This window comes from Ostrinia nubilalis, chromosome Z (assembly GCF_963855985.1).
Source record: "Ostrinia nubilalis chromosome Z, ilOstNubi1.1, whole genome shotgun sequence".
In the NCBI taxonomy this organism is placed as follows: Eukaryota; Metazoa; Arthropoda; class Insecta; order Lepidoptera; family Crambidae; genus Ostrinia; species Ostrinia nubilalis.
This window is the reverse complement of record NC_087119.1, coordinates 13,078,693-13,106,375: the sequence shown is the minus strand read 5'-3', so window position 1 is coordinate 13,106,375 and position 27,683 is coordinate 13,078,693. Positions and strand designations below refer to the sequence as shown.

Sequence of the window (27,683 nt, the reverse complement as noted above, 5' to 3'; positions counted from 1 at the left end):
CCGATTATGAATACTCTTTTACCAGATGAAACACAATTTCCAAGTATGTATATTTTATTCTACAAAAGTAGAGCTCCTAGATACAGAGGGCTCGCTGTATCGAAGGACGGGCGAAGGCTAGTATTCAATCAAAGAAAGCTTTGATCTATTTTCCATTTGACCATGGATATCTAGTAAATTGGTTTGAATTGCATTGGGTCATGGTGCTGATGCATAAAGTATAATAAAGTCAACAGCAATTTGTCTAGGGAGGCCAACATATGGCCCTCATCTAATATACGTTTCTAAGCAATAGGTAGTACTTATTTATCGGGTATTTCAAGGATTTTTAAAATAGGTCACACAGAAACTACAGTTTTCAACTTTCAAAATGTTTTAGTTCGATCTAAATTAGAAGCTATTAGAATTAAAGGGCAAAGGAAACTTTCGTTCGGTGCGAGGCCTTTCTTGCGATGTCCTATCAAAAAAACTATACATTTTTGCTTAGGTTGGTACTTGGTACATCAGCAACCTTTAGAATCTAGGTCACATAACAAAATCCTTGAATAGTTTGCCTACCATGGAAGCTATTTCATAAAATTGGCTGATAAATACCTTTTGATTTTTTACCTGAAATTCTTGATAAATTGAAGTATCTTTTCATAAACCTTGTAGCTACACAAAACTGGGTTAATTGATAAATTCCAAATATTGTAGAGGGATTTGATTGAAATCTCCGAACTGGAGATTTTTGATGAAAACCCAGTTATCGGCTTGGCCTTTTGAAACTGATTGCTTTTGCGAGCGAATGTTTACGAATCCTTTTATATTGGCAGCTGCCGGGCTGGTTGGGCAACACTTCGGTTATTTTTTGTTTGTTTGATGTCACGTGGTATTTACGGGGAAGCCTGCATAAAACGGAGTTGTGTCACCAACATTTTTACGCCTGTTATGTGTCCAATTGAATTAACACGAATTCCATTTCGGGGTTTTGTAATTGACTTACTTTATGCTGAACAAAAATATTAATAGGTTAGGTACTTAATATACATTGTATAATACGGCAAACTTCTAATTATTCAACACTTACTCAAGACTCATTTAGGTAACTATAAAGATAAGAATACCTATTAGGCATCAAATAAATCGCACCTCCCGCGACAAGCACTTTCAAAGGTATGCATCCCCACTTCCCACCAATATTGGTACCATTTGAAAGCCTAGTTCTAAACTTCATTAAAGGAAAGGTTTTTACCCCAAAAATGTGTCTTTAGAAGGATCTAGTGTCACTTCTTAAAGCGACAGGTAGTTTCGCTTGAGCCAACTTTTATGGTTATAAAACTGTTAAATTGGGATTAATCGCTATCCATCTGTTAAAGAGGACACGTGAGATCATTACTTGTTAGGTTTTATAACCACAAAATTTGGTCTAATTGGTCCCACAGGTGAGCCCCACCCAAGTGAGGCTTTTTTCAAGTCACATTTATAGTACCTGTTAATTGTTTATAAAAAAATATAGCTACATATAATATGTGTTTTTCTTTTAGTTTATAAATTATTGGAATTTTTAATAAGACCAGTATTGGTGGGGTACCATGATTGTGTCAGAAGAAAAGCTTTAAAGTTATTGCCGCGGGAGATGCGATTTATTTGATGCCGAGTGTATTTTGAACCAGGTGCTGTAATTAGTACTTTGGAGATAATAGCTATCAATTGTGTGATGTACTCACAACATTTGAAATAGTCTTAATAAAGGTTTTTAAGGATTTTATTACTCGTGACTACTATCCATGACTGGTAGACTACTCGCACTTGACAGAGTTCTTTATTAAGTACTGTAGATTCACAATTTATTGAAATATGTGTAATTTTAAATCCAGAGGTGGAGATGGGATAGAGGGGAAAAAGGAAAAAGGTTTTAATAAAAAAAACACTTGCAGTGTATACATATATATATTTAACATTGATCAGTCTAACTAAACAATTTGCAGAGCAATACACGAGTATACATAAAATAACATACATTTATATTTTAACTCTAACTAAAATGTGTCGTTTATCATTTCTATTTAAATATATTCAACTCTGATGTGCGTATATTTAGAATCTGTTTTATTATCATATCTATTACTGTGATCATAAGTTGTAAATATGGCTGTATTTGGTGAAGCTACATAACTTTCAATAAATTCCTATTTTCTGCAACTACTACGTGGCACAGTGAGAGTGTCAATATCAATTGACTGAGATCTCTATTTATAATTACTTTAACACGTAAATGATTCAAAAAATAATTCGCTACTGTCAGGTCAGACCTGACCGGTTATATGAGACACAATATTATATAATATATATTCTGTTACGTAACATAAGTTCTTTGGAGTCTTAAATTCTTAACTATTTCAGCATAGGTATTTAGAATCTGGTTTTATCTTGAAATGCAGTAATCAACTATTAGAATTAGTAGCTTTAAAATACATTTAACATCCATTAAATATTTTTCGAGTAATGTAATCAGATCTACTTCTTAAACATTGATAAAATGTGTATTTCCTTAAACAGTACCTAGTTACACTGTTAATAGTGTGATATTATGTTTCTCTACTGTCTTCATCTTTGGTAACATTGACTATACGAATACATAGTTGCATTAGTGTGTATGCATCATAATATAGTGCAGAAAATCTTGAAATACTTCCTTCTAAATACTATTACTTATTTTTATCAGTTTTTATAACAATGACCGTTTAATTCGAACGCTATATTGCGTTTTGTGAGCCTGCAAATATGCTGCCAAAGACTTCATAGAGATACATAATAGAGTAAACTCAACTTTGTAAGGCCTTAAACTTTTAGTTCTTTGGTAATGTGCTTACAGAATAAATCGAGATTTCATTACATAAACATTATTTAGCTAACAATTCAGTACGGGTAAGTAGGTAACTTGAACTCTATATACACTTCCGTGGCAGAATCGATAAGATATGTATCAGGATAATGTATAGTTACGTGTAAATATAAATATAATATTAATAATATGATATACAAATCAAAATTATTTAAATCCTTTAGTAATTATAATATATTTCTTTAGATATTCGTATAATTTGGTTGCTTATAATAGTTGCTATGTATGAGTATGGAATTTGCCAACACACTGTTTTACTAAACAAACTTTCCCAGGTTCTCAAGTTGCAGAACATTTACAAAAATGGGATGATCCAACACAATTCCAGACACCACGAATACCACGATTAGGTCTTTAACTCTTTAGTTAGTTTCGTCGAGCGTGCTCTAATATTCGTTTACATAGTGTAACACGTACAGGTGTCGCGTTACTTACCCCTGTCTAATTTAGTTATTTCTGCTCTTGCACATTTTACACTTCCCAATTTATTATGCTCTTTCAAATATACCATTGCATCCGGTTATTTTTAGTTTTTTTTTTGTAATTTATTATTCTCTATTGACGATATCCATATTGTTAAGCTAAGTATGCGCTAAATATAATGCGCTCGATGATATTCAATATAGGCCGAGTAAAAGAACGGGTAGTAATAATAGTTACCAAAATGGATCGAGTAGCGCAGATAACAGACAAGGGCCGGGAAAGTGGGCCCTTTGTTTGTCATGGGCAGGTGTCGTGCACGGATTGGATTTCGGCTTGTTTTTACTGGCCTTTGTACGGTCCGCAGTTCTGTTTGCGATCGACCACCTAAAAGATCTTTTTGCCATGTCAACACGCGAATTGCCTGTTGTCTGCACAACCACATCAAAGCTAAAAATTTTGTTCCCGGAATCGTATGTGAGAATTATTACTTTAAACTACGAGTCGAGATCTGTTACTTCAGTTATGTACCCTTTTTGCCGGTGTCAGTCAGACCCTCGACTGGTCCGATTTATTAGCCCGTGGAAACAACTGTGATAGGTAATAAAAACTAGTTGAAATGTAAAGTATTTTCATATCTTAATGGTGACACTGTAAGCCGTTTAAGATTTTAGGCCTTATTTGTATGTAAATGCATCTAACTCTTTACGCCATTTTAACGGCATTAAGAATAGCTGAAGGGGTTTTGTCAATAGAAAGCGAAGGTTGAAGTCTTTGATCGTTACAGAATGCTCTCGGTGTTGATGGACGAGTCATCATATTGACATCTTACTACATTTACCTGACTACTAAACATGTTAAATCCGCTTTAAACGCTCTAAGTTGAGCTCACCTAAACACGATGCTTAAACTGACGCATTACCTACGAAGTTTTCATTAGTTACTAACTAACAAACCATTTTGGATCCGAAAACGTGCTTAACATGTCGTCGAAATACGAACATGTGGTCTAAGTGTGGATGCAGTGGTTTTAACACGGTGTTTGTCAATTGAACTGTTAATTGCTAGGTTTAATTGTCCATTGGGGATTTTGTAGGTGATAGATCGTGGCACACAGTGAGGGTAAAATTAGAATCCAGGGATGAAGAAAGAGATGATTTTGAAGAGTAGCACGAGGATGTAGCGCCAGGGTTGGAGGAGGTTCGGCGCGAGGGCAGGCGCGCGCGGGGTTGGCGCGGCGAGGGCCAGTTAATCCTTGGGCTGCGGCTTCACTATCTCGCACTTGCCGGGGGTGGCCGGGGTCGGCTCCTCGGTGAACATCGGGTTCTTCACCTCCATGTCACCAGTCTGATGCGCACAAAATAACATTAACTTGTGTAACCCTAAGTGGTCGCATGAGATCGAAGGTAACAATTGATTTCTATTGTGTCAATCCACGGGTAAAGGTTGAAGGGTTAAGGGGCTATAATGAAGTTTGCTCCGTGGGACGTACGTTGGACATGTTTTTCGCAACAATATGATGATAAATTGGGGAGCTGACATCATTCACGAATAAAATCTCTAAATATTCTTAATTCTAGCCCTGAAAACTCAATTAATTTTCATTGAACTGTGAAATTAGATTTTAAGTCTTCTTGAAAGAAGTCAATGAGTAGGCAAACAAGTGACGTCATTCTTGTTTGCATTGCGATAAAAAATCTATGGAAGAATGTTCCGAGCTTATAAATGTACCTATGTCTATTTTGGTGATGCGGAATACATCGGAAACAGTATCTTTATATTAATAAGGGGATATAATGATAAGATAAGAGATAAGACCAGTTAGGATTTAGAGTTTTCCCACCCAGTCGCTTCGGTCAGGGCCGGATTAACCATCTCGGGGCCCCTAGGCACAGCTCCTTTTGGGCCCCCTTTTTTTTGTCGCTGAGGATATGATTTGCGCACTGTCACCACTGCCGGAGGACAGGGTGGTGTGTGGGACTCTCGGCGCCCTAAAAAGGGAAAAGGACGGGTTTTATCTACTAAAACCTCCGCGGCGTTCCGTCGTAGCCCGAGTGGGGGTGTCGCGAGTATCCGGCCGTAGCCTTAGACTTCCGCGACACCACGCTAAAGCGACAGCTCGCCTACACGGCGGACCCTACACGCCCCCCTTGTGGGGGTCCGACGGGAATGCCCGAAACGCCAAGCCGTTCCCGTCAGACGGAGGTGACAACGGTGCCCCCGCACCCCCGGCCTGCTGGCCGCCACCTGGGGGCAGAGTAGAACGGTCGTACAACCGCCTTCTGATGGAGCGAGAGACGGAGCGATAGGGCGAGAGGATCGTTGTCCCGCTCGCGCTCCGCTGCCTCCTTCTGAAGGATGACCTCTTCGCAAAAGGAGGCGACCACCTTCCAGCATCCTTCACTTCCCAGCATGGCGATGACCAGGCTCGGAAGCGAAAGATCCCGGCCCACGACCGCAGTGAGGACACGGCGCTGCTCCTCCCAGCCTGTGCAGACCGCGAGGGTGTGCTGCACCGTGTCATTCGCCGCGCCGCATTTGTGGCACACGGGGATTCCAGCCATGCCCGGTCAGCACCTGCGCCAGACGGAACGTGAGGAACCCGTGCGGTCGTACCGTCCAGAACAGGCCCAATGGCGGCCAAACTGCGCGCGAGTCATGTCTTCGTGACGGCGCCGCACCGGTCCGGGGCCGGGCGCTATCTACGCGCCTTCTGGTCTGCCATCCAGTGATAGATGATAGACAAGACCCCAGCTTCTAGCTCCCAAGGAGGAGTACCAGTGAGGACGCACGCCGCAGCGTGCCCTACCGTGAGGTAGGTCCTTGCGACCCTTTGCGCTATGGCCGGCTGGGGTCTGCGCAGAAGGGCAGCATTCTCCCTCTTGTTGAGTGTGTCCGCCCATACAGCGCCATGCTCCTCAGAACGCCGGCATAAAGTCGACGACAGCTCGTTTGTGGCCCTCCCAAATTCGGGAGGAGCCAACTCAGTGCGCTGGCTGCCTTGAGAAGGCGTGGCGCTAGCCCGTTGAAGTGCGGACTAAAATGCCACCTCCCGTCAAGCGTGAGGCCCAGATATTTCATTTGGCCTTTGACGTCAATCCTAACGTCCTCAACGCGTCGGGAGGGTCGCGCTGGCCCGGGGAAAAAGAGGGCCTCAGTCTACTCCAGCGCGAATTTCAGGCCGAGGCGTCATATTCTGCGAGCGACTAATGTGCCGCCCGCCGACGCCAGCCGTGCCGCGGCCCCAAATGTCTTCTTCGGGCAGTGACCAGAGTGTCATCCGCATAGCATGTGACACTCATGCCCGCGAGAAGGACGCCCCGGAGGAGCCAGTTGAAGCCTAGGTTCCACAAGAGTGGACCGAGCACCGAACCCTGCGGAACCCCGCTGGCTACGCCGCGCCGTTTGAGCTGGCCGTCTCTGTTACATACAGGACTTCGCGGTCCCGTAAGTAATCGCCCAGCAGCGCTCAAACGTACTGAGGCACTCTGTGATTTTGAAGTGCCTACAGTATGGTGGGATGAGGGATGGTATTGAAAGCGTTGGCTATATCGAATGATACAGCCAACACACCCTCAGCCCTCTCCCTAGCCTCCACAGTGAGGCTTTTTAGCCTCTGAAGGGCGTCAACCGTTGAGCTGTCATGTAAACCAAAGCAGTAATGCCAACGTCACGAAATTAATTAGGTTCCACAATATCGAAATATGACGATTGAATGTGTAAACCAAAATGAGGCGAAGTTTTGAGGTGGTTTGAATATTGTTGCATAAAAATAATCTTTAACATTTTTTTTTTCATTTTTTTTTCGGGAGTGCTGGGCCCCTGGTCATAGTGGGCCCCTGGCCATAGTGGGCCCCTAGGCACTGGCCTAAAGTGCCTTATGGATAATACGGCACTGGCTTCGGTATTCATATTAGCACGTGCCAGCGCGCCCGTTCGCAAATGAATGCATGTTCTTTACACGTGGCAAGTAAGTAAGCGGAGCGTTCCACGCTCGCGTCGCAATGAAATTATTTAGTCACATAATGTAATATCTTGAACAACGGAACTCTGCACTACGGTATACGAAGCCAACAAACCAAAATGTCTGCGATTTTATAACTAGGTATTTACCTACAAGATTTCTTTGTATGTGGAAATGCAGTCGTCGAACCATTCTACGACAGGTAGCGTTGAACGAAAATTTTGTATAGAGATTGTTCTTGAAGGGTTAATGTGACTTGTGGCAGAGTTGCAGACATACTTAGCCAAAGTGTGACATGGAGTAATAGAAGGAAGGAAAGCGACAAATATGCAAAGAAAAAGGAATAATTCAAATTATACATCACCGTGGCAAATCCAGGGCACTCGTAGACAGTGTAGTCGCCCTCCTCGTTCTCCTCCTCAGATTCAGGGTCAGACACCGATCCGCTGCGTTGCTCCATCCCGTTCCTACATTTGAAAAAACCCAATTAACCTTCAAAAAATAAATGAAGAGCTAAATTTAATGGAGCTCGGACCTTGTCGCCAATAATACATATTAAAATAGACAGGTCACTACTTTAAAATCTTCTAAAAGGTGAAATCGAAAACATGACGTAATGGATGGTAAACCTCTTAATGTTCAAGTTTAAAATATCTTCACTATAAGAGTAAAGTATTGCATGAGAAATAACTGTATTTTCTAAAATAATTTTACACTGTTCTGCTCAGTTCTTGTTACTTACTGTCGACGCTGTAAAGCCTATCTTAGCAAGCATAATGCCAAGTGCATTTCTTAACATTATTTATTGGAACGTAATAACAGTTCCATAAATAGAGGCACTTAGGCTTGACGTTTGTTAGTGTTTTAAAGTAAAAAGGTACAACTCAGCCTTAAAGTGTCACACCCATTTCAAGTTTAGTTAAAGCAGAGCGTTAATTTTTAGAAAATAGTTAACATTTTAATAAACAGCTAAATTTTTATAACGAAAACAGGCTTGCCCTACAAAAGGTGGAAAGTAAAATTTTTTGACATGTATTGATGAAGTAAAGTCTAGTCATGAAAAATATAAGTTTTTGACCCTGAGGGGTCAGAGCGTTAGCTTGAGTTAAAGGGCCCAAAGTTCTTTCTTACCTAATGGATTTCAGTAATTTTTATTTACATATCGTCGCGTCGCGTAGATAAAAAGTTACACAAATGTAAAAATGGACGTTTGCAAGAACGCATGATACTCGTAGTCGTATGGCGAATTCAGTTCAAGTACAAACTTTTTACTTTTTCATTAAAAAAATTGGTAATATTGGCAAAGTGAAAAGAAGCAAAAAGGGAAAAGTGTTTTCTTTTTTACTTAAACCATTAGAGATAATAAAAGGATATCATAAAGTCAACTATTCAAGCATTAGGTAATAAAGAACGAATTTTAGGCCCTTTAACTCAAGATGGCGGCCAACGCTCTGTCTGACCCCTCGAGGTCGAAATCTTTTTTCATGACTAACATATTTTACATCGGCTGTGGTTATTCGTAATAAATAAATAAAAAATAGTCTATACTTAATCTATGCAAATGAAAACATTTGACTGTCCACCTTATGTCGGGCAAAAAATTATAATGACTGGAGTAACTGGACCAAAAAGACAGATAAAGTGGGTTAAATCAGGATTGTGTTTTCGATCAAGATATTTTATATCAGAATGTCTGTCAGTCAGAACTCATACTAGAATAGAGTTGATATAGGGCGTTTAAAGAAGGAATTCTTCTATCGACTCTTTTATTGAGATACTCGTTGTTAACAGCTTCAATTTTTTGTGCTCTATGATATATAAAGCACACATGGATCGAATCGAGCGAATGACTTATAAACTAAATCAAAAGCTTAAGCTATCTTTGAAACGCAGCAACGAATCAACAAAGAAAACAAATGAATGAATTCCCCGATTTTTCACAGCGGCAAACATTTCACACTTTGAAACCTATCCACTTAGAAATACTTAGTCAAATATGGAAATTGGAAACGAAACATTTCTCGTTTTCGTGCTGTAATGTCGGCACGTAGCACGTGTATCGAAACCCTTTCATGCATTCCATGCTGGAGTTTGAATTGACTGAACGGAATTTTTCCACTTTAATTTTCTTTGCTGCTATCTCGTGGAAATATACTCGTAATTGTACTATACTATACTCCTTTGAAGCCGATAAACGCATGGAACGAGAAGACTTAGAAAACGTTTCTAGAGAATAAATACCAAAGCCGTGAAAAAGTGTTTGTGGGTATAGAAAAATATAATAATCTGCATGAACGCTCCATTGCTTTGCTCCACGACGACAGTATTCGTGTGCAGTCATTGGATGAAAATCGAATATTGAGTGATTCGTTGAGCAAAGCTTGAGTATGTCAAAGAGCAAGTTTGATTCCATTTTGAAATTCGGATGGCGGTAATTCGGTGCTCGTTAGCGAATACAATGGTGCTCGCTCTCGAATTTTGACACAAGCTAGTTAAGGGACACCATTATTCCACGAACGATGCAGAATGAAAAATACAGCTCCACATTCACTTTGAAAATTCTGTTAGAATTGTAGCTGGATGAAAATATTTTTGTAGCAAACAACAAACGCGAGTTTTGCTTTAAAAACGTTCCTTACCTTTGTTTAACCTGGAATATTTTTCCTTTTGTTCTATTGCCAACTTTAAATGGAAAATAATAAAACCTCCACTGCATGGTAATACCCATAATAATTGTTGTATGTTTTGATTTAGCACACACTCTGGTTTCCTTTGTTTACGAGTATTATCCTTAGATGAAAATGACTGCTTTAATGATTAAGTTCATTACACTTTTGAAATCAAATCAAATCACATTATTCATCATAGGTGATAGGTACACAGTTGATATGACAGTGTGTATGCAGTTACTCGTTAGATGCGCAATGGCATACGAAATTACTCTCTGTCTTTGTAAATGCAATTAGTAATAAGCGTCGTGTAGCTGGAATTTGGTTAGGACATCTCGCAAATTGCTGGCAATTAGGTACCTACATCTACATATACCAGGCACACATAAAGCAATTTGTTAATCAATTGTAGAGTTGTATTTTACGTTTGGTTAGGTGAGCTGACTGGGATACTTTTTATAGCTCATAATACAAAATGTGCCTGTTTGCTTGTTTTGTTAAGTTTTAACCACCAAACTTGTACGTCGGGGGTGAATTGTAAATTAGTATAGGAAACCTCACATAGCTCAAACCAGAATTGAAAAAGCTGTTTAAAAATAGAAATTTTACAACTAGTTTTACTGCCGCATTCAGATCGCGTGACGGGCGATAAAGGTTTTCTGTGAAAGACAGGAATTCACGCAAGAGAAGTCGCGGCCAGCATTGTTATTTTAGTTTGAGTTTTATTGACAGGCATCTACGAACTCCCAAGACCGGCGGTAAACCATGTTTGTGCATTGAGCTGGAATGGGTACAGATGACATCACATCGAGGTGATCACACACCTATGTGGATGTAAAAGCTTCAGTCAAACTAACGCGTTGATGAGAACTCATCGCTACAAATTTTAAACTTTGGCTGAACCATTAGATGTTGCAACCAAAGTCTATAGGTTGATGAATCTACTTACCTTTCCATGGCTATGATCTGCTGCTTCTGGTGCTGGTAGTGGTACATGTGGGCCGAGTGGGCCAGCTTGCGGTCCCCGGACATGTCGGGAGTGGGCCCGGTCACCCCGTAGGCCGGGTAGTCCACGTCAGCGGCCATCTTAGCTTTCTTAGACATCCTGATAAACGCAAATTGTGTAAAACATTCTCTTAGGAACCAAATATAATTATAGTGTAGTAGTAAGTTTTAATAAAAAAACAGTCAGATCCGAAAAGGAATGACCCCAGTACTCCGTTACTTACAACGCTCTACCTATTTGAGGGTGTTTTTGGCACTCTTGTATATTTTTACTAAATTAAATGTACTTAAATAAAATAAAACACGTTTTGCATTACTCACTGGTACCAGACGAATCCAAGCGAAATTATAACCAGAGTGACAATAGTTGTAGTAGCGGTTATGACTGCCACTCCGTAAATAGAATGGTCAGTTTCCATCGTGGCGGGTTCCATCAAATGAATAGATTTATCCGTTGTTCCAGAATCATCACCAGAGCTGAATCGTAAGAATATGAGTTAATTGCACGAAAATTTACCAAAGTTCGCAAGCTCCAAAATACGTCAAACATGTGATCAAGGGGGACTTATGATCACGATTAATTTTGTTTTATGTCATGCCAATGTTTTGTCCAATTGGTGCGTGTCTCAAGACACGGTTGCGCGTCGAGGCTTGTCTTCTCCGTTTCTCGGTTAATTTTGAATTTGGATGATAGATCACTCGAGTCGAGAGGATCGGCTCGTGCATACGACCCCTGAGCACGCCAACACTAAAAGTGCACATTCGCTGCCTACACACAGGCACTAATTACCACAAGACTTGCTACACAATAACACACAAAAGTGCCGACAGCTTTTAGTTAAAATGATTTGCAGTGAAACAAACTAAACATTTTTTTAAACCAGGTGAATATTCACTCTTGATTGATTGATGCATTCATTCATTGGGTAGCTGTGATCTGTGTAAACGAACAACAGGAATAGGACTTTGGATTGGCTGAACAAGACAAACGAGTATGAAAAGGAGTATGTGCGACGGCGTTTACCAAACCAATCGATCGATTTATACATCGACGCTATCAATCGACTGTGGAATAAAATGAAATAAGCATTAGCCTGCCGATAGACTTTGGCAAGTATGTACTAGGTATACTATACTACATAGGTAATCGTTTTTTTTTTTAAGAAGAAATGACCCTGTATCCTGATAATACAGATATATTTTTTTTCTCAACAGTTTGAATCAAATATAAATCCATGTTACTTATTGTGCATAGAAAGGTAGGACCTACGATAAATAGATGCAAGAGTGATATTGTGTGTTCATATGAATTCTAATAATGGTACATATGAAATATTATATTTATTTGTGAGACAAGTTGTAACAAAATCTTTGAGTTAATACAAATTAACAGTTTCAACTTAAAAGTGCGTTGTCTAAACGCACAAACGCACTAATTAAGAAAAAGAAGTTAAAAACTTTTTAGGGGTCATTCTGATCCGCAAATCATAAATGAAAAGAAGTGATTTATCTTTAGTAATAAAATTAAACCGGAGATGCTTTCTAGTCTAGTTTTCCGTTCAAAAATACGTACTCTTAAGTTCACTATCATTAAGATAACGTTATTAGGATGCTCCAAAAAGCTATGTTACAAATTACGTGAGTTTAGAGTTTATTATAAAAAAAAAATCATTGTTACAACATGCCCTCGCTCTCCCACTGAAATACATGGTCGATAGATAAATCGATTTACGATCGATTGGTTTGGCAACACCCTTAATTCGATAGTCTGCATCCATTGCACAATAATTGACAAATTAATGAAACGAAAAATCAATTTTAACAACGTAACATAAGACCAGAGTGATAAGTTTGGGACTTTTGCTCAACCAAAGACTAATCAAAGACAACTTTAGTACAGATGGGACAGTTAGGGTATCAGAGGAACAGAATTCTAGAAAGGAGAGTAACTCTACTGTTACGTAATTGTAATAAGATGCGATGAATTATTATTATACTAGATGAAATCTATCTAGTTCTAATCTACCGATCCATATATTTTTGTGATATTTGATGGGGAGATACAATTCTTCACTAACTCGAGATTCTGTACTAAGAATCATTTTTAGATGGCTCTTCTGGTTGAACTATCAGGTCATGAAAAAGTCGAGGGCTATATCGAGCTGATTCTAGATCTTTTTATCTAAAATATTCTAGTAAATTATTTATAAGGGTTGAATATTGAAGGGATTGTTCAAAGTGAGATATTTTAAAGTACGTAAGTTCATTAAGATTATTTGATCAGCAAGCGCTTCTACACTTTGCTATTACGAGAAATAATATCGCAGACTAACGAGAACTCTAGCAAATACTTTTAATTATTCAACGTAAAATAATATAGCTTTCACGGCCTGGTAGTCACTTCGAAGAAGCGCCGATTTATTATAAATGTTAATGTATTTCCACATGATTAGACCACCCTATAGCATAATCGAACATTGTTATGTAAACGTTCACAAAATTTTCAACATTACAGGGTGAAGTCGAAAACAATTGACGAACTTTGAGGGGTGAGCTTTTATCAATACATACCTACCTACCTATACCTCGTATGTTGTGAGGTTAAAAGAAAATTGTCTATTAATGACCTAAATAATCTGATGAGAGCGCTCTATTAATTAGTTGAGTCGGGACATAAGTATCGTAAAGTTTTTATAACACTTTATCAATCCCGAAAGTATTTTACATGTGAATTTACTTAACAATTTGGACCCGTTAAATATAATCAACTGTTTTCAAATTCAACCTGTGTTAAAATAATCTCCATAATGAAGGTTATTTTAAATTAGCAAAGTTATTTTCATACAAAGCAAGTTTGCAATCGTCTGGAATAATAATCACACAAAAACGTCATGCTGTTATAATTAGAATCGAGGGATCAATCTATAAGCGGACTTAAAACAATACGTATTGGATGGATTCACAAAGGACATGCTGTACACAGGGACCTAAAATACACAGACACCGGCTTGAAATTGGATATAGGGTAGGCCACAATTAATTCATAGCAAGAGCATCTAACTGGTACCGACTACCGACAAATGGACAGACAAACGAGGTGAGAAACAAATGAATCGATTATCAGGTGCGCATCTATCTAAAGGTTTGGTTGTTGAGAAACACTATGATGATCAGCGCGGCATTCGACGGCGGCTGCCTCCAACTGCTGCATCTAACAGACTTGCGGGAACGGTGGAAGATCAATGCAGAGTAATAAATCCTAGATGGTCACCTTTCCTCGTCAGATTCTGTAGGACTAATTTTTAACCACCGTAGATTAGATGGCATTAACGACACGGGAATCCTATATTGTTTATTAGCCCTGGAATAGACACTATACTGTTGACTTTTCTAACTCTTGTAGAAAGAGGTCGCCCATTGTTAAAGGATTCGCAGCCTTGATTCCTAAAATACGCTTTTGTTCATGGAGATCCATTGTTACAATATGGCCGAAGCTCTAAATAGGCAACGTTAACCTTTATTTTGTTCTTGATTGGAAATTAAGTGGCAATTTCAGTGGATCATGGAAGCAATTCCTTACAATGGTTGTACTGTTCCTTATGGCTTATTTGCACATTGTAATATTAACTAAGAAATGTAAGTTAATCAAATTATACACAAAATATGGATAAGAAAGTAAGTCATAAAGTAGGTAACTCGTATGTAATAGGAGTCATAATTTTATTCAAATAGAACAAAATAATAATAAGAGTAATTATAATGCTAACCTGTCACATAAAAAGTTTAGTCAATTAAGTCAGTATTGTGACATTTCGACTGCCAATTCCTAGATTCGTTAAAAAACGTTGCGGGTCCAATGACAGTTTAAACTTTCCCCCGGGAACTTGAAATTCATCGGTTGGGTATTTATTGGCGGTCAAGCTGTAGATCTATCCTGGCTACGGTGGGTAGGTACGAGCGAAGGGTATAAGTAGTATACATAGTCCTGCGCCAATTCCTAGAAAAAATATTGGTCAAAATTCCAATATGACGATTATCATTTGTCGATGACGAAGCGAATCAAAATATCAGTAAGGTACTACTCGATCTTTGCGAGATCAGCTTTGTAAAAATTACAAAATATACAAACCTACCTATTTAGATGCCTGGTCCTACTGAGTAGGTACTGTTTTATTGCCTTAATCGTAACACCTACAATTACCATTTCAATTGAAATTGAATCAAAGAGCTTATGTATTGTTACATTGATTGATTGGACTATTGGTTTCTGACCTAAATTTGCATTATATGTTAAACAGATAGGTACCTAACCGTGACATGCATACTTACTGTATTCTAAATTCTGTTAACATTAAGTTCTAAATTACAGTTTGCTATTGATTCGCTCAAAGAGTCTAACATGTATATTGATAAAGTACTTAAGAATAAATACCAGAGAAATAAATATCTGTACTATAGTACATACGAGTACCTACACTCAACCGCTACAAGTTTTATTTACTTCTTTTATTGCGGGACTAGATGTGTTACCTACAAAAGTAGCGTTCGTTTACTTTGAAATGAAATATTTTTCCTATCAACTGGAATCGGATCTATGAATCGGTCGTTCCAGGAGTATTGAGGACATCGATGGTCGGTTAAATACACATTTGAAACTTTTGAAATATCTCTATTGCTTTGCTCGGTTGCGCCAGTGGCGGATTTACAGTTTTGCCGCCCGTAGGCTAGGGTGGGGTTAGATCTTTATTTAACTTTTATCTTTTGAAATCCAGTAAGCGTCATCTGAAATCTGGGGATTAGATACACACAACTTTACATTTATAGTTGCAATTTACTGCGAATTCTCAATAGATAATGACTTGGGGTAAATAATGTTAAAGTATTTTAGAAACTCGCTTTAAAAGTACCTACTTAAATTAAAGTCTTTTTAGAAGGTAAAGTAGCTTTAACAATCAAGTATTAAATTGAGCTTTACGAGATATTACTGTAATTGATCCCTTTTAGTCTCGTGCCCTGGTTTTTATTTGTGATGCTTTTAGCGCTAAAACCACCACTTGGAATCACATCTGATCGCATTAAATAGCTTTACCACCCAGCTATTAGCGCGGACAACGCTGCATCTGCGGCGGAACGTAAATATCTGGGTACCTGGCTGTGTCCCATTAATGGATTTAGGTAATCAAGCATTAAAACGTATAATTATGAAGGTTTAGATTCTTCTCTTCTTCTACACTAATACTGTTCTTACTGCCGCACAAAGAGATGCTTACTTACTCTCAAAGGTACGATAAAATCTAAGTAAAGTCACCACAGACTGTCGAGTCAAATTCATTCAGTTGCAACTACATAGTAGGCACCTACATAAAAGTGCAGAAATAAATGAAGTTCATGATTAAAATTATTTAGTTCTGTTATAAAAAGAAACAGATATTTCATTCATTAAGCCAAAATTCTCATCTGCATGCGCATCATTATTTATAATTAAAATTCTTAAGCATCTGAAACTTGAACTCCGTGAAAAATAATGAATGTTCTCAGTTAACTCACATAATTAACGCAAACTTTGCTGCGCTTAAGCTTCGCTTACAGGCTCTTTGCAAAGATAAATCTAAAGGCTACTCCTAAGTGGAGATTGAGTAAAGCTCAACCACTCTTTGTGTGGCCGTTAACGTGTTAATTGCTTGTGAGTATAATGAAGTTAGTTCCGTTAACCGATCCAATATTCCAATATTGCGGTAAGCCAATAAAGCTATTGCGTTAACTTAATTGACGCGCAAAAACGATTTGATGCATCGGAAATCCACAACGACCGAGTAATACTATGTCGAACAATTTACGGGCCAAAGCGTATGTAGCTAGGGTAGTTCAATTACGCAGTTAGCGACAAAAACCATCTGTGCTAAAAACTAGTTCAAAATCTATCCGAACCCCGTCCTAAATTCGGTTTCAAAGTTATCCGTGGCTGCATGCAAATTCATGCTGTAAATTAAATTGCATCAAAGGCGAAGTGTGTGCATGAGTTAGATTCTTTTTTACAGGCCCTTTGTGTTACACGTGCTTTGTTAAACGTGTTTTTTTAAAAACACCACTATATTTGATTACCGTCTTTCCATTTTACAGACAGCCGGTAAATGGAACGCGATGTTAAGTGTAAAAAAATCGTAGAAAAGTAAAAGACCCATTATAATAATTGGGTAGTATTTGGCAGTTGGAACATTCGGTATGACGAAAGGAATTCATAAAACTTTTTTCTAAAATATAAATGTAAAAAGACTGCATTCGACACAGTTTGGTGTAGTGGTTCAGAACGGACTACTATGCCGAGAGGTCCCGGGTTCGATTCCTGGCCGGGCAGAAATTGAAATGATGAATTTTAATTTCTGTGACGGGTCTGGGTGTAAATATGTATAATATGTATGTATTTAATAAAAAAAAAGTATATAAGTAGTATATCCGTTAAGCTAGCACCCATAACACAAGCATTGAGTTGCTTACTTTGGGGCTAGCTGGGCGCTGTGTGAAATTGTCCAAAAGATTTATTATTATTATTATTTTAGTTTTTACACTTAAGTGTCTCAGTTTTAAGCCGGTATTTCAGGAATGTACGGGCCTAAGCCAAGTACATTCCCACCCAATACAAATAGTGATTTAAGTCGGTTGGCGAGGATGATCATGGTCCTGAAGAAATTTGCGAACTATTCGGCAAGTATTTAAAATGACTGCTTTCTGAAGTGAAATATATGTAAGTTCTGGGATGTTTAGGGTGGAAAGTGATTGGTGTAGCTGCTTTGGAATAACGCCTGTGGTGGATAGCACAATTGGCACAATGTTTACCTCATTTAACTTCCACATTCTCTTTACCTCATCTTTTAAATCTATATAATTATTATTAGTTAGAATGCCTTACATTGTTTAACTTGGCAACAGCTAACTTAAGCATTTCTTTTCCTTCTAAATAACTGGCGGACGTTATTGCATTTACTTTCGTCGCCAGCTAAGTGCCATCCCGCCAGCAGCATTTCATCGTACATTTTTGCGGTGCAATTGCTTCAACTGCACAAAGAGGCTACCGTTTTCATTTCTTAAACGATCAATGAACAGATTCCATCAAAGGTGTAGCTAGACCACTTACTCGAGATAATAAAAGAATATCTGGAATCCTATCCTACCCTCTAATGAATAAAGTGGCTTGTTGGTTCCAGAACAATAAGGAGGTAAACGCAATATAAATTCTTCTTTAAATGCAATTTCAAGCCAAGAAACGTTTTCAGGTAGGTTCTCTAAATATATTTCTCTTCATTGTCATGTTCTATAAAGTCACTTCACTCATTTTGTTACAAGTGTTACTTTGTAGGTAATTGCCCCAAATGGTTATTAAAACTAGGCCGGCAAACTTATGTAGTGTGTTTTAACTTTTATGTGCACTAGATAAATAAATAAATAGCCCGGTGACAAGATGCATTGCATCCTGCATCACACCCCTGGAGCGCGTTAAACTAGTTTTCCGATACAACGTCGTTTTTCCGCTCGGAAAGTGTTGCGGGACTACGATAATCGTATTAAAGTGGCTCGTTTTTCTCTTGTTAAAAATTTCACAAGCGACTAAACCCTCATCCGATAAACTTTATGACGGTGATCAATAATATTAGGGCTTTAGTATCAAACATAGGACTCTTTTATATTATTTTTTCGTAAGGCGGCTATACATATTATGCAACTACCTACACGTTAAAATAACATTTCAGATTATGTTTTATTATTATTTCAGATTGAGAACTTTTATGTGCAAAAGTTTAAACAAATAAATAAATGTTTATGTTACTTATTCGTAGTATTAGCACAGAATAATAATAAGTACTGTATTAGTCCACTGCGGAGTTAACACAAACATCAAGCTTTTATGATAATTACCGCTTCTCACTCAGTTTACGGTCAGATGAATATGCATAAATTGTAGTGACGTGTGACATTCTCTTTACGTAGTGGGTATGAAAATAATACGTCGCAAGTAACTCAGGCACTGTATTTCTATGCTTCATAAGAAGTATTATGTGGTCTTTCCAACACTCTACTATATATTATGGCATCATTTTTCCATCAGTTTTCCATAATCCATTCTCCTTTATACAGGGTGTTAGGTAAATGGGTATATGAGCCGACACTAGCCCATGTTAACATGGGCATATAAATGGTATGGTGAAGTCAGAAATTTGATATTATCATTTTAATTTTTTTAATTTTCATACTAAATAAATTTTATAAAAGCCGATTTGTATGAAAAATAAAATACCCATTTACCTAACACCCTGTAGATATCTTCTCAGTATGTGACAGGCTGCATTATTTCTTATCTTATGACTTACTTTCATTATCTATAGATATTTGAGATATGTACTAGAGATGCGCCGGAAAATTTTGCTAGCCGAACAACGAATGTTGAATATTATCGGGTAGGTATGTGCCGAACAAAATATTCGGCCAAATTATTCGTTCCGCGAGCGAGCGATCGCACAACAGGTTTGCACCTGTCACTGAAACGCGGGGGAACCTCGCCTTTCTCCGCTATCACCTTCAAATAGTAACGACGTCACTAAAAGCACGTCATTGACCGTTTTGACGTAAATCGAATAGACTTGCCTTTTCAAAACCCACTATTCTTTGCTAAATAGAAAAAGGTTGTTACCACATTTTCAGTTTAAAAATGATAACTGAAAACTTAGTAAGCATCAAATATAATCTCTTAATTTTTGATACGAGTATATTAATAAGAACAATAGGTCGTATACCCATCGAATTGACTCATTCGATGGGTATACTTATTATTTTATATTATAAATATTTGATTATGGTATTTTAATATTGAATTAAGCGTATTTGTCAAATAGGTACGCAGAATTTTCGATCGAATACGTATACGGAATAATAAATGAATACACGGCGCATCTCTAGACTCTATGTAGATTCCACCAATTTGAATCCTGAGTCACGTCCCTTTAATTTGTCTGAATTGTTAAACTGTTACCTTACTGCAGCATGATTGTGAAACATTTCAGCAATAAAGACATTGCTTGAATATAAGGATCAAATGTCCGTGAAATCCCTGTTATCAATTAGGTAACTAGTAATCCTAATAGGTAGATAACATGGAATTTTCAGACTTATGAATTTTTAAAATCCGTAACGTTGTCAGGAAAAACTATGAGTCTAGGAGGCTTCGTTTTTTATCAACGCTTTGAAGTTTGAAGGGCCTGGCGGTCAGGATTCAATTTGTTAGACTTTTACCTTAATAACTAAATTGTATTTCATTAATTTGTAATTACCCATCAGAAACATGAAAATATACTTACAGCCCGATTCTCAATTTATCTAAATTTTCGGCGATTAGTGTTTTAGTGCGACTTAGATTTGGGTTCTGTCGTATTTGCCTAGGCTTTTCAATTTGCACGGATGGTTGGTAACCGCTTTCGGGTAAGCCTCCGATTTTCATATCAGCTAAAAATAAAATTGATTTTAATACATTTACGACATGACTTGATTTTAACAAATTGTTATTAAATAAAATAATAAAGACGGGGTCCATAATTGTATCTAAAATGATACCACACCAACTCTATAACATTATGGATGCAATAATTAATTGAGTATCTATTAAAAGCTGATTTGTAACCTTCGTCAATGCATTTTAAATTTTACAGGAAAAGCTTCGACGTGGCCTTTTCATTTATGCATTAAAGAGACAATTAACTGAAGTTAAGAGTCGCTACTTTGTAGTAAGTGGAGGGTAAGGTAACAAGGCTGATAGAATGTTGGATGTCCGCGCACGGCCATAAAAACATTTGCTCTTTCACATGCACCCTGCCATTAGCCGCATCGAAGCTTCGATTATATCAAAATTATTATTATCCTATTATTTATTACAAGGCAAAATGGCAGTTCTTGGAACTGTATAAAGTGCTGAGTAAGGGTTGACGGTGTGTAAATGCAATATTTATTGGTTTTCCCACTCATACTGTAATTAAATAATACATACTTTTTGGAGGACTGTTTCGTATTGTAGGTGGATATAAAATTGTAAATAAAAATTGTGTTCGTAAGATCTCTGAAAGATATAACTTTTATTAAGATAGATGATAGATATTCTGCTGTCTTTCTCCAGATTAAGTATACGACATACGTGTAGTCATAATATATGTATGTATGCTTGTTCTACAAAATTGGTAGAGCTCAAAAGACTCCATAGCATGGAATTACGAGTACTGGATATATTTTAAAAATTAATACTCACGTTTATAGGCGGCTTTGGTAGAGTACGGCGCAAAGTATCCCGTCTGGTATGGTGTATAAGCGAAATCTTTCGGCATCTCTTCCTTGTCGTTTTCAACATTCTCCTGGGGTTTTATTTCGGTCTCCGTAGGGTTTTCTTGGATCAAGGCACTGGGTGGCAGCGGTTCGTTGGGGCGCGGGTCGGGGATGTCGGGCTGCATTCGCTCCATCACCGGGCTGACGAACATCTTCATGAAGTATGGCTCGTCTACGATCATCCGCGCGATATCCTTCTCGTATGTGCCCATAGCATCTGACGGCTCCTCCATCCCATTGATTCTATCTATTTCCTGCATAAAACATGGGAAGGTAAGGACTCATTGTCTATTTACATGGGTGTACCTAGGCGCGGACAGGGAAGGGCAGCTGCCCGTCTGGAAAAGTTATAAACCTCTAAATCTATTTAAAAATCAGACTTAGATGATTTTGCCCTACGTCATCATCACCCCCTGTATCAGATTGCTCCTTTGGAAAAAACTGGGTATGTCTATTTAAATATTTTATTCAAATACTCGGGTATTTACTTAGTGATCCTATCATCTATGAGGGTTGCTAGTTCTAATGTTTACATTGAATAATAATTTCAATGTTTGTAAGAGCGTAAACGTATTGTGTAAAGTGGTACAAAAACCACAACCCTGTATGACCACGTATTTATTTTAAAATTACGCGACTGAATGCATGCATGTTAATTGACGCGTGACCCAATTTGTTTTAAGTAAATGGAAATATCTGATCGGCACGAAATAATTTACGTTTGTTTTCCAATGAATGGATTTCTGAGTAAAATAATATTTCTCTCTTTTAAAGCTCAAACAGAATTCGAGTCACAAAGGATGAATTATGTGGGTGTAGTGCTCTGTTATGCCGGCTAATAACATGTCATTAGATTGCCAGGTAAAGGCCTCTATTTCATGTAAGCCCTACATAACTGCCCTTTCAGATATTATGTCTACTCACAACTAGTACCCAATAGAAATAGGAATAGGTAACAATGTATTTTTGTACGAGCATCTTACCGAAAAACATACTATTAAGCTCTTTGAATTACGGAAACTAATTAAAAAAAAATAGCATTTCATTATTTTACCACAATTTCTTGATAGCACGGTATTTGGAGGACCGCACAGAAGCTCTAAATTTCGCTAACACGATTCCGTTAGAAGATTACTTACATACTTCAGTGCAATTTAAAGCAAGTTAGTAATAGTACGCTGAAGCTTTCTCGAAGCAGCCGGGATTGTTTGCATCCCAGGAGTCGATTGTGTACAATGAAAATAAACCCTTCAGCCGTCAACATTTGCCCAGGGCGCACCTACAGCTACACTAATAGAAGTATAGCATTTCCTGGGCAATAATTTGCCTGCAGTCGGGTTTACCGTTTACGCACCAGCGCTCGAATCCAGTTAATTTACAACGTCGTCAAGCCTTCGCTCGAATTTGAGTGGAGCATTTTATTAATAAAACTTATTATTTTGGGATAAACATTAAACATGTACCTACATTATTATAAAACGTACGTATTGTATTTACCGTACTAAGTAACCGCAATTAATTAATTTAGGTAGTAAGCGGACACGCCTTTATGTTCGAGTAAATAGTTAAGTAAGTATTGCAATTTAAATACATCAAATAGTTTCTTGTAAGAAGTTAAGTAACATATCTATACTTATAATAAATCTGTAGAGAGGTCAATTCTGTACATTAAATATATTTTCAAAATAACTATCAGGGGGTGATTAATGATCGATACTGATGCCAAAAATGCAATCAGTAAAATTTTTGTCTATCTGTCTGTCTGTCTGTCTGTCTGTATGTTCCTTATAGAAACAAAAACTACTCGACGGATTTTAACGAAACTTGGTACAATTATTTTTCATACTCCTGGGCAGGTTATAGCATACTTAAGAATTCCCACGGGAACGGGAATTAGCGGGAAAATCCTTTTGTATGAAAAATCTAAACCGCTTAAGTTAGACGCTTGAAATTTGACATGCAGGTACCTTAGTAAACTTAAAGCTTAGTTACAACAGGATATTACAAAATTCCCACGGGAACGGGAGTTAGCGGGAAAAAACATTTGTATGAAAAATCTAAACCGCTTAAGTTAGACGCTTGAAATTTGGCATGCAGGTACCTTAGTAAACTTGAAGCTTAGTTACAACAGGATATTGCAAAATTCCCACGGGAACGGGAGTTAGCGGGAAAAAAACATTTGTATGTAAAAATCTAAACCGCATAAGATAGACTCTTGAAATTTGGCATGCAGGTATCTTAGTAAACTTAAAGCTTAGTTACAACAGGATATTGCAAAATTCCCACGAGAACGGGAGTTAGCGGGAAAAAACATTTGTATGAAAAAATCTAAACCGCGTAAGATAGACGCTTGAAATTTGGCATGCAGGTACCTTAGTAAACTTAAAGCTTAGTTACAACAGGATATTGCAAAATTCCCACGGGAACGGGAGTTAGCGGGAAAAAAAAATTGTATGAAAAAATCTGAACCGCGTAAATAGATGAAGGGGGGGTAAAACGAGATCCACGCGTACGAAGTCGCGGGCGGCCGCTAGTTTCATATAAAATTATTAAATCACAAACTGAATTACGTAAGCTGCTCTTAAAATGAAAGATGGTACCCGAATTTACATATTAGACAGATCTCTCGTGTTTCACTTAACCAATGCAGTGCCGGCTCCGGCCGGGTTGCTGATAACAACATAAAGCGGCGCTGGCTCCGAATGCTCCGGGAAGCTAATCAAATCGCGCCCTCTCGTAAATACATTTGGGACTCTCACGTTTACAAACTACGTCGAAACTTACGAATTTTTACCGTAAATGAACGAGCATAATAATTCAATTATTTTACAAGCTCGTATATTGCACGGAATGATGTTGTGCCCCAATTTGATTACCGATTTTAATGAATTTACGTACAGGATGTGTGTAATAAGCGTTTATAGTTTGCTGTTCTGGGCCTTATATTTTAACGTTGTTTACCTCGTAGTTCCGATTTTGTTATCAGTTTGCTACGTCCTCAATACAAGCAACGCAAGTGAAATTTACGCTGTTAGCTGAGTGCATATTATTTATGAGTCTTAGCAGGCGAGGCTTTACTTATGAGTAAAGTCCATCGTATTTTTTAACAAAATTACTCGCACAATGTACCTAGTCCTTGTTTGTGTTGTATGTTCCCACATTAAATTGAAAATTAATTACCTCTGGCATGACCAGAGTGCCCGCTGCACTTGAGTGGTTAATCCACGCTGCGGTTTGAGCGGCTTACATTTTATGTAGAGTTTGCTTATTACAAAATACGTTGGTCATTTTCATAGTATCCACCACGATGACATAAAAAGTGGCCAGTTCAACATCAAAATCACGTTTAAGTAGGGTAATCATATGTAATGATATGATTTTAAATTGCTGTGATCGGTTACCTCGACGTAAATTATGCACAGAGCTTTCATTAAGGTCCTTGGATTGATCGATGCAACCCTGAAGACACGACAACTTGTAGAAAGGCTACTTCAATTTTCACTTTATAAATAAGAAAGTATCTCGATTTAATATAGTCTTGCAGATAATACAAAAGTACTACATTAGTGTCAAAGTGTGATAATACATAGATATCTTGGAAATGAGTGGGAGATTTTATTTTCGGAGGCACGAAAATAAAGCAAAGCTTTTTCTTGCTTGTGCCTACTTGTAGACTTGCGTTGTTACCTATAAAATCGTACTGTATCAATTACAAAATTGCAGTCAATTGTTTTACAACGCATAAGTAATCACATCCTTGCAGTATCATTGGCTCAACATGCAACTTGATGCATCCGACAAGAACAAGGACCGTCATTATTCAATATTGCTAGATGCGTCTGAGAAAATTAGATGCAGTGTAGCTCTGCCGGCTCCCAAGGAATTGATTTAGATTATAAGCTTGTTTGCGGCAAAAGCGATATCAATTTAAAATTAAATTCCCAAGGAAGCAAGTTCCAGCATTTCCAACACTGAACTAATAATGAAAGGTGTCGGCAGCCGGGGCGGCTTTCAAGATATCTTGCCGTAACTTTAAGATCCGTTATACTCGTAGTAACTTGTTCTGGATCTATTTGTGACTACATAATACAAAATCGCTCGTAATATTCTTTTAAGCGTTTCAACTTCAAACTTTGAAGAAAGACTTGCTTAAAGTTTCTTTTACCGATTACATATATCTTTGGTAAATTGAATAAGTCCTGTGAAATGTGACTATAAAACGTAGTTCACGCAGACGTAATTGGATCGGGGCACTTTTTTGAATTACCATTTTGTATTACGAACTAAGTGATCTTCTTCTATGTGATATTCGACAAATAGCCGATCTTGCTGAGAATAACTGTTGCCGCAGTATTTTAGGCAATACATTGGCATGGTTGCTGTTGAAACAAATAAAATAAAAATAAATAAATAAAATGGCTCTTCTTTGTGTTCTGTCTGACCCCTCAATTCCCAATAAGTTAACCAGGTAATTTCACGCTGACTGTTGTTAGCACGAATTCCGCCTTCCTAAAATCGTGCCTATTTTGTTAAATCATGCTTACCTTATTGAGCCAATCATCGCGTGGCGGTGAGGCAAGCCGAGGGCTGCCTTCGTAGCCGAGATACTGGGGGATGAGAATGCGAGGCAGCGAGTAGTCCCCGAGCAGGCCATGGGAGATCTTGGAGACCACCTGCTGGGACTGCGATATCGGCGGGTCCGGTGTTTGCGTTGGCCCTGGAAACGATACTTTAATGTAACTTCATTTTAGGATAAGATTTTTTAAGTATCTTTTAGCTAGGAATTAAATTCGTCACGGGGATCTAGCCAATGAACACCCAGACGAATCCTAAGTTCTTAAATTCGAAGTAGCCGACTATGAGAGCGTTTGACGAAGTACTCGTAGAGTTCTCGGAGAGTAAGGATAATAACCTTACAAGAGACTACTTTTTACAAACATGCGAGGACACAGCTGTAAACTATTCAGAAGTAGGTATGCTCCCAATTGATTTATTACTATCACCTAATTGAAAAATGGAGCATGAAATTTTTCAGACAATGTGTCCTGCCAATTAATTATACAAAATATGATTTTAATAGGCCTAATGAAACATAACAAATTCAGTGTTTGTGTATTTACATTACGAATCCATGTCTCTTTTGCATAGAAAATAATTATTTTCATGAAATAAAAGGCTCAATTACCGTGAGGTAATTAAAACAGTTGGTTTACTCAAATAAATTGTGCTAGACAAATTCAAAACAATTTAACCAGCGCGGTAGATATTTGATATTATTTATGAACAAGCTTCGTAATGAACCTAATAGCGTAGGAGTAAAAGCCAGTTTACGAGAAAAAGTGTGCTTCTTCGAATAGTCGCTTGTAACAAGCCGTCTACTAAAATTCGTTCGTAGGACTTTTGGATTAGACTAATCAATATAATTGATGTTTTTATAGACAGTTTCCGCGCTTTCGGTTTTACTATCTTAGAACACCTAGGACAAATTCCACATTTACAACATAGTGAATTAGTCAATCCATCAAATTAACGACACAACCGATTGCTCTGTATCGAAATTACAACGTGCATTCGAATGGTCTGCGATGCGATTGACGCGATTACGCACGTGCACCGATTAGTCGGCGATTTGCGGCGCAGTCGATCGACAGGGTAAGTGGATATCAGTCAGATTAATCTGAAGATAGGCTTCGTAACCGCAATAGTGCAGTACCGAAACGTAGAAACTGACCCGATGCAGATTTGTTTTAGACGATTATTGTATAACTAGCGGCCCGCCCTAGCTTTGCATGGGTAGATATAAGTACCTATTTAACAAACATTTTAAAAAATAGGATTCTAATGGTCAAAGAAATTGTTTTAAATTGGTCCTATAGTTTCGGAGCTTATTCAATACAAACAAACAAACAACCAAATATATGCAAATTGAGGTGAAGAATAACGGCATGGAGCAGACCTTAACCCGCTACGGCGTGCCGGGGGTCCTGTTGTGCGGCTCCGTTTCTTTGGGCTCTAGTGGACACTGTCGGGTTTTAGTGGGTAGGCCCCGCCTTTAGTGACCAACTAGATAGACAAGTTACCTTATTCTTTATTAAAACACAATTAACTTTAGGTATTAGGTATTCTCAGTAATACCCATAGAAAAATACAAATTTTATTTTAAGTCCATAGGTCGAGAGGCAAGGATGAGATTTAAAATTAAATCCATATAAACCCACCAATCAGCCCGGCCATGCTGATTTAATTTTCCAGAGTAGGGCCTCGGCATGATTATATTGCTTTCCAATCAAGCTCGGCATCTCTTTAGCTGGAACTGCGTCCAGTAAAGAGGTCAGGGCTACGTTGCTATAGCTAAGCTTAGTGAAATGAAAACGCAGAT

At 38.0% G+C, this 27,683-nt stretch overlaps 1 protein-coding gene across 2 annotated transcripts in view; it reads right to left on the bottom strand.

The window, feature by feature from the left end:
• Window positions 1-1,913: 1,913 nt before the first annotated feature.
• LOC135086582 (uncharacterized) overlaps window positions 1,914-27,683 on the bottom strand; it is a 36,453-nt gene continuing 10,683 nt past the window's right edge. The window contains exons 2-9 of one of the 2 annotated variants that reach the window (XM_063981334.1): window positions 25,849-26,021; window positions 21,231-21,558; window positions 20,293-20,437; window positions 14,217-14,306; window positions 11,267-11,422; window positions 10,890-11,045; window positions 7,636-7,738; window positions 1,914-4,654 (exon numbers count right to left, since the gene is read on the bottom strand). In XM_063981334.1, the coding sequence (XP_063837404.1) occupies window positions 4,556-4,654; window positions 7,636-7,738; window positions 10,890-11,045; window positions 11,267-11,422; window positions 14,217-14,306; window positions 20,293-20,437; window positions 21,231-21,558; window positions 25,849-26,021 (1,250 nt within the window). In that variant the 3' untranslated portion in view covers window positions 1,914-4,555. The remainder of the gene's footprint in view (window positions 4,655-7,635; window positions 7,739-10,889; window positions 11,046-11,266; window positions 11,423-14,216; window positions 14,307-20,292; window positions 20,438-21,230; window positions 21,559-25,848; window positions 26,022-27,683) is intronic. The other variant, XM_063981335.1, reaches the window with a different exon arrangement.